This window comes from Mustela nigripes, chromosome 2 (genome assembly GCF_022355385.1).
Source record: "Mustela nigripes isolate SB6536 chromosome 2, MUSNIG.SB6536, whole genome shotgun sequence".
NCBI lineage: Eukaryota > Metazoa > Chordata > Mammalia > Carnivora > Mustelidae > Mustela > Mustela nigripes.
In genome coordinates this window covers 112778100-112796819 of record NC_081558.1, presented here as the reverse complement: position 1 = coordinate 112796819, position 18720 = coordinate 112778100, and the positions used below count along the sequence as shown (strand labels likewise).

At 51.8% G+C, this 18720-nt stretch overlaps 1 protein-coding gene and 2 non-coding genes across 10 annotated transcripts in view; all 3 read left to right on the top strand.

Annotated features, from left to right (window-relative positions):
• The first annotated feature begins 4417 nt into the window (after nucleotides 1-4417).
• Nucleotides 4418-18720, top strand: part of EIF4G1 (eukaryotic translation initiation factor 4 gamma 1) — a 20052-nt gene continuing 5749 nt past the window's right edge. Inside the window, exons 1-29 of one of the 8 annotated variants that reach the window (XM_059391382.1) lie at nucleotides 4418-4554; nucleotides 5375-5431; nucleotides 5656-5749; nucleotides 6048-6134; nucleotides 6638-6658; nucleotides 7236-7412; nucleotides 7637-7736; nucleotides 8820-8932; nucleotides 9747-9839; nucleotides 10044-10110; nucleotides 10383-11201; nucleotides 11484-11572; nucleotides 11668-11854; nucleotides 12196-12329; nucleotides 12474-12632; nucleotides 12799-12984; nucleotides 13183-13380; nucleotides 13602-13748; nucleotides 13969-14205; nucleotides 14397-14501; nucleotides 14622-14781; nucleotides 14984-15084; nucleotides 15686-15788; nucleotides 16029-16131; nucleotides 16348-16580; nucleotides 16923-17041; nucleotides 17162-17334; nucleotides 17867-17992; nucleotides 18154-18235. In XM_059391382.1, coding sequence (XP_059247365.1) covers nucleotides 5690-5749; nucleotides 6048-6134; nucleotides 6638-6658; nucleotides 7236-7412; nucleotides 7637-7736; nucleotides 8820-8932; nucleotides 9747-9839; nucleotides 10044-10110; nucleotides 10383-11201; nucleotides 11484-11572; nucleotides 11668-11854; nucleotides 12196-12329; nucleotides 12474-12632; nucleotides 12799-12984; nucleotides 13183-13380; nucleotides 13602-13748; nucleotides 13969-14205; nucleotides 14397-14501; nucleotides 14622-14781; nucleotides 14984-15084; nucleotides 15686-15788; nucleotides 16029-16131; nucleotides 16348-16580; nucleotides 16923-17041; nucleotides 17162-17334; nucleotides 17867-17992; nucleotides 18154-18235 — 4179 coding nt within the window. In that variant the 5' untranslated portion in view covers nucleotides 4418-4554; nucleotides 5375-5431; nucleotides 5656-5689. Of the gene's footprint in view, nucleotides 4555-5374; nucleotides 5432-5655; nucleotides 5750-5987; nucleotides 6135-6637; nucleotides 6659-7235; nucleotides 7413-7636; nucleotides 7737-8819; nucleotides 8933-9746; nucleotides 9840-10043; nucleotides 10111-10382; nucleotides 11202-11483; nucleotides 11573-11667; nucleotides 11855-12195; nucleotides 12330-12473; nucleotides 12633-12795; nucleotides 12985-13182; nucleotides 13381-13601; nucleotides 13749-13968; nucleotides 14206-14396; nucleotides 14502-14621; nucleotides 14782-14983; nucleotides 15085-15685; nucleotides 15789-16028; nucleotides 16132-16347; nucleotides 16581-16922; nucleotides 17042-17161; nucleotides 17335-17866; nucleotides 17993-18153; nucleotides 18236-18720 lie in introns of those variants that run through there. The other 7 variants (XM_059391380.1, XM_059391387.1, XM_059391381.1 and 4 more) reach the window with 7 other exon arrangements.
• LOC132012756 (small nucleolar RNA SNORD66) lies at nucleotides 11260-11328 on the top strand. The gene has a single exon (XR_009402737.1). It is a non-coding gene; the product is annotated as a small nucleolar RNA SNORD66 (small nucleolar RNA).
• Nucleotides 14831-14906, top strand: LOC132012755 (small nucleolar RNA SNORD66). Its single transcript, XR_009402736.1, has one exon. It is a non-coding gene; the product is annotated as a small nucleolar RNA SNORD66 (small nucleolar RNA).

The window sequence follows — 18720 nt, the reverse complement described above, 5'->3', positions numbered from 1 at the left end:
TCCATCCCAGGACCCTGGGATCATGACCTGAGCTGAAGGCAGAGGCTCAACCCGCTGAGCCACCCAGGCGTCCCGAGAAGCCATTGTTTATAGCAGCCCTGAGCCTAGGCTAGCAGGGAGGCTGCCCTGAACGGAACAAATTAAACTCCTTGCCCTTTTCCTCTCTTTCCTAATTATCTTAAAATAGTGGTTCGTCTTTAGGGGCATGAACCCTTGAGAAGCTGATCAGTGTAATGGATCTTCTGATCTTCTTTCTAGGAGATACAGATACACAAATTTTAATACAAACTGTTACAGATAACTTTCTGAGGAGCTGTGGATACTATTCCCACCCCAGTCCACCAATGCACACCCACCTCAAATTCATCATTCCCTGACTCAGGGCTGAGGATCCCTGTTTTAAGAAGCAAGAGTCAGTCTTACTTTCTAACTTCTGTGCTACTGAATGAAAGATTTTTTTTTTTTTTTTTTTTTTTAGATTGTATTTATTTATTTATTTGAGAGAGAGTGAGAGAGCACAAGAGTGGAGAGAGGGACAAAGGAAGAAGTAGATTCGCCACAGAGCACGAGCCCAATGCAGGGCTTGATTCTGGGACCCCCAGATCATGACCTGAGCCAAAGGCAGGTGCTTAACTGACTGAGCCACTGAAGTGCCCCTGAAAGGGACATCATTGTCTCCTGTGATCCTCTTTCTCTTGGAAGGCTGCTGTTGGAGAGATTTGATCATGTTAAATTCTATGCTATCTTTGTAGAAGCTGGGTGCAACAAAGGTTGACCCTGACCTTCCTCTTAGTGTAGCAATGGGGAAAAGGAGTAGTCTTCTTCCTGGAATGTAATCACTTTCAGTCTTCAGTGCTCCTTCCTGGTGGGGTTGGTATGAGTATAGCTATGCTGCCAGTTGGGGCCTGGACCCCTATGGATGCAGTACAGAAGAACATATGGCCCTGCCAGATAATCATAACTAACCAACACTTTCTGAGGGTTTAGCTTCTGAGCAGTGTCTGGCACTTAATAGGTCTTCTATAAATGTTGAAACATTCAATGATCTCATAATAGCTTTAAGAGGTAGGTATAATGCCTATATTTTGGTAAGGAATATAAAGTTTGGAGAGAGGTTCAGTTACTTACTCAAGGTCACATAGTAGTGGTAGAGCCAGGATTAGAGTCTAAGTTTGTTTGACTCCAAAGCCTATGCCCTTACAAAATTGATTCGTGTCTGTAGCCATGGAGCCTTTCAAGACCCCCTTGTAGTTCAAGGTCTTGGCTAGCTGGAGAATGGCAACTTTGGATTAGTGTCTCTGTTGTCTTATCTCTGTTCTTCTTTGGCAGTCTGTATAAAACCTGTATAAAAAGTTGAAGTACTAGACTTGGGAGTCAGGAGACCTGTCTAATCCCCTTAATGGGATTTTCTGTGTTCCTGAGCAAATCAGCGTGTCTGGTGAGCCTCTGTTCCCTGTAAAATGGGGATATTGTAATTGCCTTCCTTGATATCCAATGGTGGTGATATAAAGATAATTTGATGGGGTGCCTGGGTGGCTCAGTCAGTGGAATGTGTGACTCTTGATCTTGGGGCTGTGGGTTTGAGCCTCATGTTGGGTGTTGAGATCACTTAAAAATAATTTTTTTTTTTTAAAGATTATTTACTTTAGAGACAAAGTGCATGGGGGGGGGAGGGACAGAGGAAGAGGGAGAGAGAAACCTAAGCAAAGTGAGCACTGAACATCAAACCTAACACAGGGCTCGATTTCATGACCCTGAGATCACAACTCAGCTGAAACCAAGAGGTGCCCCCAAAATAAAATCCTAAAACAGAAAAAAGACAAATTAGAAAGTGACTTGTAGGGGCGCCTGGGTGGCTCAGTGGGTTAAGCCGCTGCCTTCGGCTCAGGTCATGATCTCGGGGTCCTGCGATCGAGTCCTGCATCAGGCTCTCTGGGAGCCTGCTTCCCTCTCTCTCTCTCTGCCTGCCTCTCTGTGTACTGTGATCTCTCTCTGTCAAATAAATAAAATCTTAAAAAAAAAAAAAAAAAAGAAAGTGATTTGTAGGGATACCTGCTGGCTGGCTCAGTTGATGGAGCATGCAACTCTTGAGTTGCTAGGTTGTGAGTTTGAGCCCCATGCTGGGTGTGGAGCCTACTTAAAAATTTAAAAAATTTTAAAAAAGGAAAGTGATTTATAAACTGTAAAACAGTCTAATTAAAATGATAACTCTTTCGCAAATCAGTGATTTTCCTTTAGAGTAAAATTTTCATAATGACAACCTTTCACATTCAGTCATTCATTCAGCAATAAGTAATAGTGGAGTGTTACTCTGCACTGAACATTAATTTGTGGGGATGTGAAGATCTTGCAAAAAAACCAAAACCCTATCCTTAAAAAGCTTACTAATGGAAAAGAAAACAATTATGATACATTGTTACTGATACTGTACTGGAGTGTGAAGAAGGTACCCTGGAATCATTGAAATAGAGCTTAAGTGCCTAGGTAGATCAGGGGAAAATTTTGAGGGAGATGAGACCTGGAGGAAGATGAGTTTGTCCAGAGGGAAAAGGAAGAATATCACTAAGGGAGTACTAAAGGAAGGTAGAAAAGCTATTTGTTTTCAGAAACCACGGATAGTTTGCTTTGGCTAAGTGTGCAGGGCCAGGAAAAAGTAGTAGGAGATATAGTAAAAGAGACACAGGCTCAGATCAGGTTTAGAAGAGCTTTGTTCTCAGAAATTGACTATTTCTCAATGGAGACCACTGAGTGGGAGTGGGAAAGTGGCATAAGTTATCTGGGTTAGGAAGCTCACCATGGAGGCTGGGAGACCGGGGAAAGGGAATAAATGCCTTAACTAGGGTATTAGAAGTAGGGAAGGGCGGAAGAAAGATTTTTAAGTATAATAGGACTTGAATTCGATCCAAATACCAAGAGGACCTGGTGACTGATTAGAGGTAGTACATGGGTGGGAAGGAATGTAGGATGAATCCTAGATTTCCAGGTTAGGCACTATTCATTGGAAAAGAATACACGGGCACCAACATGTATGGGGGTGAGGTGGAGGACTCCTGAGCTGGGAGAGATGATGTTTCTATCTGGGCATACACATTTTTTTGCGGGGGGGCATACACAATTTGAAATGCCTGTGGGTTGATCAGGTGGAGATGTCTTTTAGGTGGTACCTTGTAATGAGTTTGAGAGAGAAGTTTCACTCAGTTGGCATGTAGGCAAGTTATATATATATATATATTAGTAGTCGATTTTTATATATTAGTTTGCTTAGGAGAAAGAAATGAGAAGAGTAGAGAAAGGAGTCATACATGACAAAGTCACAGAACCAAAATGAAGAGTCAGAGAACACTAGATCTGCATTTTCATTCTCGCTATGTTTCCTCCATGAATCTATTTTGCTCTCCGTTGGAGCTTCAGTTCCTCACATACACAATGGGAAGAATGCAGTTTGTTTTATAGGAAATTGTGAAGATTGAGATCACATCGGGCATATATATTAAGTGACCACGTTTTCGTTGGTATGGAGAAAATGTTTTCTTTCTTTTGAGATGATATGTGTGCACATGAACACACCCACACCCACAGTGCACAAGAGTGTCTTTGCCCGGTACGCAGGCACTGTTTCAAGCCCTTTTCACAGGAATTAACCCCTTTAATCTTAATCTTTAATCCAATAGCGTGGAATTTATCATTGTGAGAGTACGGTGGTTAAAAGCTCAGACTGTGCCAAACTGCTTGGTTTCAAATCTTCCCATTTTACAACAGTTATTAAGTAGGTAGGTAGCAAGTACATGGCCGGGGAAGTAGCAGAGTTTGGATTAAAACCCAGGCTATTTGAGTATGTGAATTTGGCTGTGGCTCTAGGACAATTCCTCCTGGTGCCAAAAGTCTTTTGGCTGCACGGCAGGAATTTTGGGATTACTTCTTCCATCATTATTCTGAACTTTCCATGATTGACTTTTGTCCCTCCCAGGTTAGTGGCTGATCTTTTAAGGCAAATTTTCTTGTACGAATTCCTTAGAATGTTTCAGTCCTTTTACCCTAGCATTCAGTTTAATAGGTATTTCACTTTATTTTCAAAGGCTGCATAATTTTTATTTCTTTACGTATTTGTATCATGATTTATTTTGGCAGGACCGAGTCTTTTAATTTCGGTATTCTCAACACGCTCCCCACCCCGCCCCGTCCCGTCCCGCCCTGCCGCCGCCACCACTGGCCTAGTACTTAGTATGCACTCAATAAATGCCTGTTCAAAGAATGAATGAACTAAAAGAACAGCGGAACAGAGACGCAGAGGGGGGTCGGTCTGGAAGTTCCAAAGTTCGGGAGGGGACAAGGGGGCGGGCAATGACTGTCACATGATGAGGCGGGGCAAATCGTCTGTACTCCCCGGCGCCGAGCGCAGCTCCGCCCTCTGCGCCGGTCACGTGGGGGCGCTGGCTGCGCCTGCGGAGAAGCGGTGGCCGCCGAGCGGGATCTGTGCGGGGAGCCGGAAATGGTTGTGGACTACGTCTGTGCGGCTGCGTGGGGCTCGGCCGCGCGGACTGAAGGAGACTGAAGGTAAAGCCGCCATGTCCGGGCCCGACCCGGCCCCCCCACCCCCTCCCCCCGCATCCGCCGCCATCCGGGCCGGGACCGGCCGCCCTGCGCAGCCGCCCCGGCGCCCTGGCCCCGCGGCCCAAGCTCGGGCCCCGACCCGCCGGGGCCCGATCCCTGGCCCACGTGTGCCCGGCCTGGCCCGGCCTGACTGCTGGGTGGGGGTGGGGGAGCGCGGGGCCGGAATATGCGGTCCCCGTGGGCTGGTAGGGTGCCGGATTCTCCGGCCGCGAAGTGCCACCTCGGCCTGACCCGAGGGGGCTCCGCGGGCGCAGGCACCGCGGCTCCCGGCCCACCGCCCCCTCCCCCCTTTGCGGCCCGGCCGCCGGGAAGTGACACGTTGTTCTTTGGCACTGGCCGGCGCTGCGCAGGGAGGGCGCAGGGGAGGGAGGCGGCAGCGGCGGGCAGGGAGGAGCCCCCGGCCCCGCCCGCCCTCCGGGCCGACCCTCACTTGCTAGGAACCGGCTCCTCTTCGGCCGCCGCCCGCCTGGCCTTTTACGGCCCGACTCCCGCCCTTCCTGGCCTCCACTTCTGGGCGGCGGCAGGCCTCCGTCTGGCCCCGTGAGGGTGCCCCCGCGGCCACCCGCAGCAGGCGTGCCTTGTGTGCCCGTGGGCCTGGCCCCCGAACCGGGTGTCCCCAGGTGGGGGGTGGGGACACCACGGCCGAAGCTGCTAGCTCCGTTTGTGATCCGGGAGCCTGGTGCCAGCGAGACCTGGAATTTCCGGTCTGGTTGGTCTTGGGCCCCGCGGAGCCAGGTTGATACCCCTCACCTCCCAACCCCAGGCCCTCGGATGCCCAGAACCTGTAGGCCGCACCGTGGACTTATTCTTAACCGAGGGGGTGAGTGAGGGGGCTGTTTCAGCAGACCAGGGGGGTGGTTGGAGGTGACGCGGGTTTGACAACGTGTTGGTGGGGACGTAAGATGGATCTTTTCTGCTCCTTCACCCCCTTCACGCCTCTGGGACTCTGTGTGGGACCCAGCCCTTGCTTCATCCCCTCCCCCACTCCCATTTGCTTTAAGCTTGGGTCCCTTCCCCTTTCCGAGCTCCACTCTTTCCTAACAGGTGCTGGGGGGACCCTGATGTGGCACCAAATGAAATGAACAAAGCTCCACAGCCCACAGGCCCCCCACCTGCCCCATCCCCTGGACTCCCACAGGTAATTAGGGAGGAATTAGTAGAGACTGGGATGGGGGTGGGGGCGATCCGGCAGCTGGTCAGGAACAGGTTCCAACCTCTGGATTTTCCCACCCCCATCTGTGTCAGGGCAAAGTGCAGCTTCCTGCTGCCAAATTGAGACAGGGCCCCTGGGCTGTTCTCAGGGGCTGTCATGGGGAAGAGGGGGCATGTGGACTGCTGAAGCTCCTGCCACAGGTCTGCTCCCCTTACTTTACCAGCTTAGGTTTCTGCCCCACCCGGGTTTCCCCTCTTGCTGAACTCTGGTCTCCCCCCTTCAGCCAGCGTTTCCCCCGGGGCAGACAGCACCGGTGGTGTTCAGTACGCCACAAGCGACACAAATGAACACGCCTTCTCAGCCCCGCCAGGTGAGGGGCTGTGGGGAGGGGAGTAGGGGGCCTGGGTGGGAGCCATGGAAAGTTTAGGCCAGTTTTGGGCCTAGGATGGAAACTCTGGAGGCCCTGTACCTGCCCCAATTTCCTGAGAGTTGCTTTGTGTTCTTTCATGCGGCTCTGCACTTTGTGCTGTTGATTACTTACGGTGGGCAGCCCCTTGGGGAGTATGGAATCGGTGGGGGTGGCATTATTAGGGGTCCTGGTGCCTTGAGAATTGGGAGCAGTGCTTTGGGCCCTGCTGCCAACTCCTGTTTTCCTCTTTCCTCCTTTTCCTAGGGGGTTGTGAATGCTCCATTACCCTTCCCTTCTTTCTTTTTGCACTATGGCTAGATAATCACTCCAGCTGGTTCTTGCCTTTCTCTGTTCCCTAAATTCTTCCTCACTAAGTGGGAGCATTCTTGTCCAGCTTCTTCATTTTTTTCTCCCTCATCACCTTGGGGGTAATTTTCTTCTTTCCTGTCCCCATGTGCTCTCAGGGAGGATTCAGGTCTCTGCAGGTAATACCCCTTTGCTAATCCTGGACCCTCTCGTGGTCTCACTCTTAATCTCCACCCTAGTCCAGGGCTAGACACAGGGACCGGGTCTTCAGGGTGGGGACACGTCTGCTGTTAAGGTCCTCAGTCTGACGCCGAGTGATGCATGTTAGAGGCTAGATCTTGGCAGAGTGCACATCTGGGAACTGGGAGACTGTTGCATGTTAGTGGTTAGCTCCTCTCTTCCTTAGGGTGGAGTAATGCATGCTGGGGAGTATGTTGCCCAAAAGGGCTTTACTTAGGCATGATGCATCTGGGTATTAGGGAGCCTTTGCAGAGGGGTAGCCTGGTAGAGGTGACATGAGAATGCACGGCAGTGAGGGAGTAAATATTCATGGAGTGCGAAGCGCATACCTGAATGTGGAGGTTACATGTGAGTACCAGGGGCCACTTAACCATCAGTTGGTCAGGTGAGTTAGGATTGGCCTTGTGCTCCAGAGCCCCCAGTACTTCTCCCCAGATGAGAGACATTGTGGAGTGGCCATTTTGCTGTCCCATTTCCTCCCTTCCCAACACCAACTGCCTTCCTCCCTCTTGACAGCACTTCTACCCCAGCCGGGCCCAGCCCCCAAGCAGTGCAGCCACCCGAGTGCAGAGTGCAGCCCCCGCCCGCCCTGGCCCAGCTGCCCATGTCTACCCTGCTGGATCCCAAGTAATGATGATCCCTTCCCAGATCTCCTACTCAGCCTCCCAAGGGGCCTACTACATCCCTGGACAGGTGAGGTTGGTGGCTTGGGGGCTGGAAGCCTCGGAACCTTAAACCCCAATCCTCCTCTCCCCTACCCTGACCTCCAGTCCCATTTCTTCTGCAGTGGTGGGACTTTCTTCTCATCATTGCCCACGGTGTCTTATCCTGTCATGCCTTGCATTCTCTTTGTAGTCTGATACGGTACTCATAGCTCCCTCAACTCCTCTCCCCTCCTCCTCCCTCTTCCCCACCAGGGGCGTTCCACATATGTTGTCCCGACACAGCAGTATTCTGTACAGCCAGGAGCCCCAAGCTTCTATCCGGGTGCGAGCCCTACAGAGTTTGGGACTTACGGTAAGCAGAGGAGGGAGTCCGATGGGAGTGAGTCCCAGGGAGCATCTAAACTCACCCACGAATTCCTAGACTCTTCCTAGGCTCATTCCTCAGTCTAAAAACGATAGGGTTAGTAGGTAGTAGGGATCGGTGCTTAATGTGAAACTGCTGTTGGGTGGAGGGGTGGGGGGGCAGGGAGCATTTTATCCTGTTGGAGTCCTCCCTGTGTCCAAGGCACAAGTTTGAGGGTCTCTTAGTAAGCATTCCCTGTGACACTTGTTCCATGGTTGGTGGGAGCCCATGTAACGTGGATTTGGGAGGTTTTGTAGCTGTTTTTCATTTGTGTTCTAGGGAAGGATTAGTCTGTTCTTTATGGCAGTGGTTTCCAAAATTTTTTGATCATCTATCAGGAAAAATTTTGAGTATGTACCTCTAATACATGTATGTTTTTGTTTGTTTATACACATGCATCATTTAAACAACACACTTAATGTTGCTTGTTAAAAGCAAGTGGAGATTATGGATGAGATTAAAGAACACATCCCATTTTGGAGACCATTGCTTTAAGGAATTAATTTTTCCACATCCTGGGCCTGGTTCATAATGTTACTCTTTGTTTCCTTGCCCCTTAGTAAAGGGCTGGAGACTGGAACTGAACTCAGGTTGAGTGGAACAGGGTTGGCAAATCTGTCTTTCTCAATCCCAGCCAAAGACCTGATTCTGTTTCAGGTTAAGTTGTTGCTGCTCCCTCAGAATACATGTGTGTGTGTTGCTGGGGGTTGGGGGCATACATAATACCTTATAGGGTAGAAGTGAAATAAAAGTCTCCTGGTAGTAGTAGCTGGAATGTGATGGGGAAGGAGTGCCTGTCTACGAGGTGTGTGTATGTCAGTGTCAGGAATTCTTATAAACGCAGTTCAGACTGGTTCCCCAGCTTTGATAGACACCTAATTCCCTTGGGGAGGTGGGTGGGGCAGGGCAAGGGGCCGGCTGTGGGTGATGAGAGGTTCTGGGGATGGGAGGCGTTCAAGCAGGCGTTTGTATATGGCTGGGCCCTGACGCTGCTGCCATTCTTCCTTTCTGTGTCTCTCCCCCTCCCCCAAGCTGGCGCCTACTACCCAGCCCAGGGTGTGCAGCAGTTTCCCACTGGTGTCGCCCCCGCCCCAGTTTTGATGAACCAGCCACCCCAGATTGCTCCCAAGAGGGAGCGGAAGACTGTGAGTAGCAGCAAGGGGCTCTGGGACATCTGGGAGAGGGAGAATCAAGGTCAGGCACATTGTGGGTCAGGGAGCAGAAAGTTGAGGAAGGAGATCTTCAGTTGGGAGTGGTTAGAGAATGGAGATCTCTGAAGTGCTTAGTTTCTTTGTAAGGACTAAGACTTCAATGTAGAAGTGGCTCATGGGAGGACTGAAGAGGCTCCTGCGGGGGTTCCTGAGAGACCCAGGTTCTGGGGGTCCATAAGATCTATGTTTGGTTTTATGTTTCTGGTGGCTTGTCCTGGAAATCGTTTGTTTTCTGTGGCCCCACCCCCCACCTCCCAGTCCTGGAAGCTCTTGAGGCCTCCGCCTCTGCTCAATCCTCAAGCCCTGGGCGTGGTGCCCAGAATAGGGTGCCAGGGCTGGGGAAGCCGCTGAGTCACCCTAGCTCCACCCACTGGATCTGGGCCCTGCCCCCAGAGATCAGGCAGACTAGCCACAAGTGAGCTGTATGGGTGCTAGATGGGGGTCCTGGGCCCCATGGTGTGCAGCCAGTGACTTGGGGACTGCTGGTGGGGCAGGGCTGATGGAGGGAGGGGCATTGTGATGTACGGGGCTGCTCTGTGAGGTCAAGGGTCTCTTAGGGGTGGGGGGCCAGGGTAGGGAGTACAAGATGAGCTGGATGGGTTGACAGTAGAACTCATGGGGTTTCTGGCACCCACCCACCTGCTTCCCAGTGGGGGGTGGGGGGTTGGCCTGGAGTCTTAGGAGTGGGGCAGGGTGGAGAGGTGGGCTCCTCCTGTTTCCCACTCATCCCGGAGCTTTCTTTCCCCAGATCCGAATTCGAGATCCAAACCAAGGAGGGAAGGATATCACAGAGGAGATCATGTCTGGGGCCCGCACCGCCTCCACACCCACCCCTCCCCAGGTATTGTCTGATCTTTGCGTGAGGCCCTGGCTAGGATGGCTGTTCTGACTTGGGTTGCCAAGTCCTTTGATCTTTTCTTTCAACTAAGGGATTTCTTTCCCTGTTTTCCTGGATTTTTAGGCAGAGTTAAAGTAGCAATGGCTCTAGTAGAGAAGGGTTGTGGGCCTCTTCAGGGCAAATTTGGTAACCCTTTGTGTCCTGCAGACGGGAGGCGGTCTGGAGCCTCAAGCTAATGGGGAGACACCCCAGGTTGCTGTTGTTGTCCGGCCAGGTAAGTGAGCAGGTAGGGCAGAGCTTTTATGGGGACAAGGAGGGTGACAATTTCACATGTTGAGGAGGTGGAGTAACTTGACCTGGGTGCCAGAGAAGAATGGGTAGTGGGATTTTGCAAATGGCCTAGATGTTGGGTGAGAGGGGAAAAGGTTAAGGTGGGATAAGATTGCAGGGGTGGGTGTTAGGCTGGGAATGTCTTGGCTGGGAGGAGGGGGGACAACATCAGTGAAGGCCTGCCTTTAATGACTCGTCTTCTTTCCTGTGGTGTAGATGATCGGTCCCAGGGAGCAATCATTGGGAGCCGGCCGGGCCTGCCTGGCCCAGAACACAGCCCTTCAGAATCCCAGCCTTCGTCACCTTGTCCGACCCCATCACCACCCCCAATCTTGGAACCGGGGTCTGAGCCTAATATCACAGTCCTCTCTGTTCCTGGGGACACTGTGACAACAGGGATGATCCAGATGTCTGTAGAAGAATCCACCCCTCTGCCCCGTGAACCTGGGGAGCCATATTGCTTCTCTCCAGAACCTACTCCCCTCGCTGAACCCATACTGGAAGTAGAAGTGACACTTAGCAAACCGATTCCAGAGTCTGAGTTCTCTTCCAGTCCTCTCCAGGTTTCCACCCCCTCTGCATCTCACAAAGAGGAAATTCTTCCTGAACCAAATGGCATGGTCCCATCTGAGGATCTGGAACCAGAGGTGGAGTCGAGCCCAGAGCTTGCTCCTCTCCCTCCCCAAGCTTGTCCCTCTGAATCCCCCGTGCCCATTGCTCCAACTGCCCAACCTGAGGAACTGCTCAACGGAGCCCCCTCGCCACCAGCTGTGGACTTAAGCCCAGTCAGTGAGCCAGAGGAGCAGGTCAAGGAGGTTCCCGCATCAGTGGCTTCCCCCACCGTCCTCTCTGCCATTCCGGCTATGGCTCCTCCAGCTCAGGAGGAGGAAATGGAGGAAGAGGAGGAAGAGGAGGAAGAAGGAGAAGCAGGAGACACTGAGGGTCAGAAGGGAGGAGAGGAACTTCTTCCCCCGGAGAGCACCCCTGTTGCAGCCCACCTGTCGCAGAATTTGGAGGCAGCAGCCACCACCCAAGGTAAGGTGTGGCTGGATGGTGGAGATGGGGCAGGCTGGAAAGCGTGGGTTTTTTTTTTCTTTATTGATGACCTCTCATTTGTGCCCACTGTGTCTGGGTCATAGAAGCCCTTGATGGAACCTAAGAGATAAAATTCCAAGATTAAGGAATTTTAAGTCTGAAGTGGGTGTGATGGAAAGAGGAAATACTGTAGAGTAGTTGCTTTTTTGTTTTTTAATTTCCTCAGGGATTAGGGGTATTCCGTAAGTTATTCGTATTTTGTTACCCACCCCCCCCAAACAGTGGCAGTGTCTGTGCCAAAGAGGAGACGGAAAATTAAGGAGCTCAATAAGAAGGAGGCTGTAGGCGACATTTTGGATGCCTTCAAGGAGGTAAGGGAGCCAGAAAGTAAGGGAGGAGAGAGGACGGAGTTTGGGTATGAACACTAGTCATACTGCAACCAAAATGGAATATCCTATGTTTACAGGTGAGCCCAGGAGTACCAGAAGTGGAGAATCAGCCTCCTGTGGGCACCAGTTCTGGTCCGGAGCCTGAGGGCAGTAGTGCACCCCCGAGGCCCGAGGAAGCAGACGAGACCTGGGACTCAAAGGAAGACAAAATTCACAATGCAGAGAACATCCAGCCTGGGGAACAGAAGTATGAGTATAAGTCAGGTATGCTGGGGCGCCTGGGTGGCTCAGTGGGTTAAGCATCTATCTTGGGCTCAGGTCATGATCCCAGGGTTTGAGATTGAGCCCTATATGGGCTCCCTGCTCAGTGGGGAGCCTGCTTCTTCCTCTCCCACTGCCCCTCCCCCCCACTCATGCTTTTTCTCTCTCTCTCTCTCTGCTCACTTGCACGTGTGCACGTGCGCACACTCTCTCAAATAAGTAAATAAACCTTAAAAAAAAAAAAAAAGTCTGGTATCCTGAAAGAAAGGTTCAGAAGGGTTGGGTGCTGTTGCCAGGGCCCTGAGAGACAAAGGTATGATTGGTTCATCTCGTCTTCTTCGTAGATCAGTGGAAGCCTCTAAATCTTGAGGAGAAAAAGCGCTACGACCGTGAGTTCCTCCTTGGCTTTCAGTTCATCTTTGCCAGCATGCAGAAGCCAGAGGGATTGCCCCATATCAGCGATGTGGTGTTGGATAAGGTTGGTAGGCTTGAGGGGGAGGGTCTGTTTGGGCTGGCTGGCTGGCTGGCTGGCTGGCTGGCTGGCTGGGGGAGGGGCCTGCGGTCTCAAAGAGTAGTCAGGAGCCATAGCCTCTTTCTCACGCCTTCCCTGTCCCCTTTGCAGGCCAATAAAACACCACTGCGGTCACTGGACCCTACTAGACTTCAAGGCATAAATTGTGGTCCAGACTTCACTCCTTCCTTTGCCAACCTTGGCCGACCAGCCCTCAGCAACCGTGGGCCCCCGAGGGGTGGTCCAGGTGGGGAGCTGCCCCGAGGGCCGGTGAGTGGGATTGGCTAGAGGGACAGATGGTCAAGGGGGGTGAGGGGATGGCTCCCTTGTCCTGCTGAGGGGAGGGGGCATCTGCCCTGGTACTGTGTGATAGCACTGTAACGGGTTCTGCTGACTTGCTCTGTGTCTTCACTCGTCCTTACCCCTTGCTTAGCAGGCTGGTCTGGGACCCCGGCGCTCTCAGCAGGGCCCCCGAAAGGAACCCCGCAAGATCATTGCCACAGTGTTAATGACTGAAGATATAAAGTTGAACAAAGCAGAGAAAGCCTGGAAACCCAGCAGCAAGCGGACAGCCGCTGATAAGGATCGAGGGGAAGAGGATGCTGATGGCAGCAAAACCCAGGTACTGGCCAGTGCTGCTTTTGCTGTTTCTTCTCTTAAGCTCTGCTCTCTGAGCCAGCTCTGCCCTCTTTGTTTCTGTCATTCTTACCACTGGTGGCTACTTGAGTCCCATACCACCCTCTCTCATCTCTCCCACTCTCCCACCGACCTCTTCTGAGAACCTCACTGGATTCTGTCTCTTTTCTGTTCCCTCTCCCAGGACCTGTTCCGCAGGGTGCGCTCCATCCTGAATAAGCTGACACCCCAGATGTTCCAGCAGCTGATGAAGCAGGTGACGCAGCTGGCCATTGACACTGAGGAACGCCTCAAAGGGGTCATTGACCTTATCTTCGAGAAGGCCATTTCAGAGCCCAACTTCTCCGTGGCCTATGCCAACATGTGCCGCTGCCTCATGGCGGTTAGTTTCCACTGTTACTAACCCTTGTGGTCTAGTCTCCTCCTCCTTTTCCTAAGACTTCTTGAGTTCAGCTTCTTGGTTCTCTTCCAGCCTGTGCTGTTGATGGCAGGCAGGAGGTGGCAGAGTGGGGGCCAAGGGTCTTCCTGGGTTAGGTAGCTAAAGACTCTGGGAGGGTCTGCATGCTTGGGACCCATCTACATGTGATGTTCTCTGACGTACAGCTGAAAGTGCCCACTACAGAAAAGCCAACAGTGACTGTGAACTTCCGAAAACTGTTACTGAATCGATGTCAGAAAGAGTTTGAAAAAGACAAAGATGATGATGAAGTTTTTGAGAAGAAGCAAAAAGAGATGGATGAAGCTGCCACGGTGAGGAATGCACCAAGTGCTCTGCCCGCCTCTTGCTGCTCTGCTACGTGCTGGGGTGGAGGGTAAAAGGGGGCTGGGGGCGATGGTATTTTGGGGGCTTTTCTGCCTTAAGGCAGGAATGCTTGCTGCTAGGGTTGGGAATCCAGATAGTGGAGGAGAGAAGGGTTTTAATCCAATGTCTGGGTACCTCTCTCATGGATTTCTGTCCTATAACTGGCAGGCAGAGGAACGGGGACGCCTGAAGGAAGAGTTGGAAGAGGCTCGAGACATAGCCCGGCGGCGATCGCTAGGGAATATTAAATTTATTGGCGAGTTGTTTAAGCTGAAGATGTTAACAGAGGCGATAATGCATGACTGTGTGGTCAAGTTACTTAAGAACCATGACGAAGAGTCCCTTGAATGCCTTTGTCGTTTGCTCACTACCATTGGCAAAGATTTGGACTTTGAAAAAGCCAAGGTAGGGGTCCTGGGATGTGGAGTGGGATGGCCGAAGTGCCTGGGGTCTGCTTTTGGCTCACCAGCTCCTTGCTGGGCTGCTGTGTAGCCTGCCAAACCCCAGTGATGGAGCTGAGGGTCTGAGGAGGGGCCGGGCCTGTGGCCAGGGGGAGATATTACTGGTTCCTGACCTGATCCCTTGGTCTCTTCTAGCCCCGAATGGATCAGTATTTCAACCAGATGGAAAAAATCATTAAGGAAAAGAAGACTTCATCCCGAATCCGCTTTATGCTGCAAGACGTGCTGGATCTGCGACGGGTGTGTGTCCTTTCCTTCCCACTGCCGGTCTGCTTTCTGTACACGGTGCCCCGGTTCCCGACATTGCTTCAGCTGGCCCTCTGATACGGTGACCTTGTGACTGGTCTTCTGTTCCTGCAGAGCAATTGGGTGCCACGCCGTGGGGACCAGGGTCCCAAGACTATTGACCAGATTCACAAGGAAGCTGAGATGGAGGAGCACTGGGAACATGTAAAAGTGCAACAGCTGATGGCCAAGGGCAGCGACAAGCGTCGGGGTGGCCCTCCAGGCCCACCCATTAGTGAGTTTGAGGCTCAGATTAAGGAGGGGGCAGAGTGAGGGGTTATGCTTTCCACTGATGACTTCTTGTTAGTGCCACGTGTCTGGGCCACTGAGACCACATGATGGAACTGAGGATCTGAGGAAGGGGGGCTGGGGGCGGCCCCAGGTGATAGGGTGCTAGGAGGTACTCATTATTGCAAATGCTCTTCTCTTTGTCCCAGGCCGTGGCCTCCCACTTGTGGATGATGGTGGCTGGAACACAGTCCCCATCAGCAAGGGCAGCCGCCCTATAGACACCTCACGACTCACCAAGATCACGAAGGTAGGGGGGTGTATTGGAGAGGGTGATGGTGGCCGTGGGACGGTAAAGAGGGATCAGACAGGCACTGAGCCTAGGTTTGGATCTTGGTGCCCTCACTCTTTGAAGTTGGAAAGGTGGCCACTGAATTTTTCCTCTTGGACTGTTAGCTTGCTAGAGACAGGACTGCCAGCTCAAGGGGGTGTATTCACGTTTGAGCCAGTGGTCAGCAAACTCAGAGTGCAAATCCGGCCCATTTCTTGCTTCTCTATATTCCACAGCTAATAGGTGGCCTTTATGGGTTTTTAACGGTTGAAAAGAATAAAGTAGATGATATTATGTATTGTGAAGTTACACAGAATGTCAATTTCAGTGTCCTTTGTTTTATTAGAACACAACCATAATCATTCTCCTTAAGTATTATCTGTGACCACCTTTGTGCTATAGTGGCTGAGTGGAATAGTTGAAATAGGAACTATATGGCCTGCAGAGCCTAAGGTATTTACTATTTGGCCTTTTACAGGAAAAGTTTGCCAGGCTCTTGGTCTAGGCTGTTTGCTACTGTGTAGCAGTGGGCTTTGGCCAGATCAGATTCATGACTTCTCCATTCCATTTCCTTCCTCAGCCTGGCTCCATTGATTCTAACAACCAGCTCTTTGCACCTGGAGGACGATTGAGCTGGGGCAAGGGCAGCAGTGGGGGCTCAGGAGCCAAGCCCTCCGATGCAGGTATGGCCACTGTAGGGAGTTGGGTGACTGTTAAATCCTCTTTCTTGAGGGCAGAACCCTGGTTGTAGGGGAGGCTTTTGGTATAGTGTGGTTAGGTAATAACAGGAGGTCTGTGCTTGGGACTAGGGACTGAAAGAACTGTTCGTGGGGGGAGTAGGACCAGATGTCCTAAAGTGCGAGTAGGAGATAGAGTGGAAGAAAGTAGGAAGAGAGTTTGATCTGGGCTTTCTGCCTCCCCAGCATCAGAAGCTGCTCGTCCAGCTACTAGTACCTTGAACCGCTTCTCAGCCCTTCAACAAGCAGTACCTACAGAAAGCACAGATAGCAGACGTGTGGTACAGAGGTGAGGTTTCCTGGGTGTCTTTTTTTTCATGCGGGGCGTAGTGTCATTGGTCTTCGGTGGTTGCCATAGGAATTCTCACACCTGTAATGCTCAGCACCCCTAGCTAAATTCGGGCACATTCCTGCTGCTAGGAACTAGGCCCGATGGTAGCTATATGAGAGGGGGCTTAGCCTAGGCAGTACAAGTGAGAGGTGACATGCCTGTTTTTTTCTCCAGGAGTAGCTTGAGTCGGGAAAGAGGTGAGAAAGCTGGGGACCGGGGAGACCGCCTAGAGCGGAGTGAACGGGGAGGTGACCGTGGGGACCGGCTCGATCGCTCTCGGACACCTGCCACCAAGCGGAGCTTTAGCAAGGAAATGGAGGAGCGGAGTAGAGAGCGGCCCTCCCAGCCTGAGGGACTGCGCAAGGCAGCTAGCCTGACAGAGGATCGGGACCGCGGGCGCGATGCCGGTAAGGGGCTGGGAGAGGAAGGGAAAGGTGTGGGTTTTGGACTAGCCAGTCTCCAATCTTCAGAGCTCCAGGCCTTTTTTGCTAGGAAATTAGAACTAAAGAGTCTCCATGGGGCACCTGGGTGACTCATTCGGTTAAGTGTCTTGCCTTGGGCTTAGGTCATGATCCCAGGCTCCAGGGATCCAGCCCATGACAGGCTCCCTGCTCAGTAGGGAGTCTGCTTCTCTTTCTCGTTCTGCCCCTCCTCTGTTCTGTGCTCTTTTTCTCACTTTTTCTCTCTCGAATAAATAAAGTCTTAAAAAGAAGAACTAAGGGTTCTCCAATCTGTTCTTCCCCCTGCAGTGAAGCGAGAAGCCACCCTGCCCCCAGTGAGCCCCCCGAAGGCTGCGCTTTCCGAGGAAGAGCTGGAGAAGAAATCCAAGGCCATCATTGAGGAATACCTCCATCTCAATGACATGAAGGTGGGCAGTAGGTGGGGTCTGAGTGACAGCAGAGCGGGTGGGACATGTGCTGGCAGGCATGGAGCATGGGGCCGGGAGCAGACTGTGACTGCCCTCTCCCTCCTTCCTGCACCCCCGCAGGAGGCAGTGCAGTGCGTACAGGAGCTGGCCTCCCCCTCCCTGCTCTTCATCTTTGTGCGGCATGGCATTGAGTCAACACTGGAGCGCAGCACCATCGCTCGGGAGCATATGGGGCGGCTGCTGCACCAGCTGCTCTTTGCCGGGCACCTCTCCACTGCTCAGTACTACCAAGGGTATGCCTTCTGAGGGCCTTCTACTTTGACATACCCACAGACTTCCCGCCTCTGTAGGACCCATGCAGCCTTGGATAAGAGTGGTTCCTCAGCCAGCCTGGTCAGCGTTACTTCCGGCAGGGGTAGGGTGTACTGTGCAAGGACAGAGTGTGCTATAGCTTGAGATAATTGCCCTATGTTTAGGAAGTGTTCTCAAGGGGCCCCACAGTTGATCCTTTAACAATGCCATGTTGCCCCAGAAGTTGAGTTGGGCCCCGGCTTGCCTTTGCTAGAAGGCCCTGGCCTTTTTTTTTTTTTAAAGATCCATTTTTATTTGAGAGTGAGAGGAGAAAGAGAGGGGGAAGGTGGGAGGAGGGGCAGAGCGAGAGGGAGAGAATCCTCAGGCAGAGTCCCCTCTGAGTGTAGAGCCTGCCACAGTGCTCCGCTCCAGAACCCCAAGATATGACCTGAGCTAAAATCAGGGAATTGGACACTCAATTGACCCCTAGAATGGGTACCCCTAGAATGCCCTGACTTTGAATTCCATTTGCAGGCTGTATGAAATCTTAGAATTGGCTGAAGACATGGAAATTGACATCCCCCATGTATGGCTCTACCTAGCAGAACTCGTGACGCCCATTCTGCAGGAAGGTGGGATACCTATGGGGGAGCTCTTCAGGTAAGCACTCTTTAGTGGGATTCAGGGGAGGTAAAGACAAGAAAGTTAGGGAAGGAGGCATATATGGCAGGTTCAATGCCTGGGTTTAGGGAGGGATGGGGTAGTGTACTGAGAGAGCTTTGGAGGCTATCCACATTCACTGTATTTTTCTTTCTCTTTAGGGAGATTACAAAACCTCTGAGACCCCTGGGCAAAGCTGCTTCCCTATTGCTGGAGATTCTGGGGCTTCTGTGTAAAAGCATGGTAAGTGAGAGCCTTTGGGGGACCTGTTGAAACTTCTCTTCCTGCTGCGTGGTTTTGGCCAGTTGCTGTGACCCTGATGCCTTATGGTCCTTTGGTGGGACAGGATTAATGGTGATGGTAGTGCTGTATTGGGTACTGGGAAGAGGAAATGTTGAGGCTGGCACTCTCAGACCAGTTCCTGTCATGAGTTCTGGGCAAGACTAGAGGAGACTGGCAATCTAAGACCCTAAGTACCTGATTGATTGAGTCATTCATTCAACTAGCATTTTTAAAAAATTTTTTTATTTTATTTTATTTTTTTAAAAGATTATTTATTTATTTATTTATTTGTCAGAGAGAGAGCGAGAGCGAGCACAGGCAGACAGAGTGGAAGGCAGAGTCAGAGGGAGAAGCAGGCTCCCTGCGGAGCAAGGAGCCCGATGTGGGACTCGATCCCAGGACGCTGGGATCATGACCTGAGCCGAAGGCAGCTGCTTAACCAACGG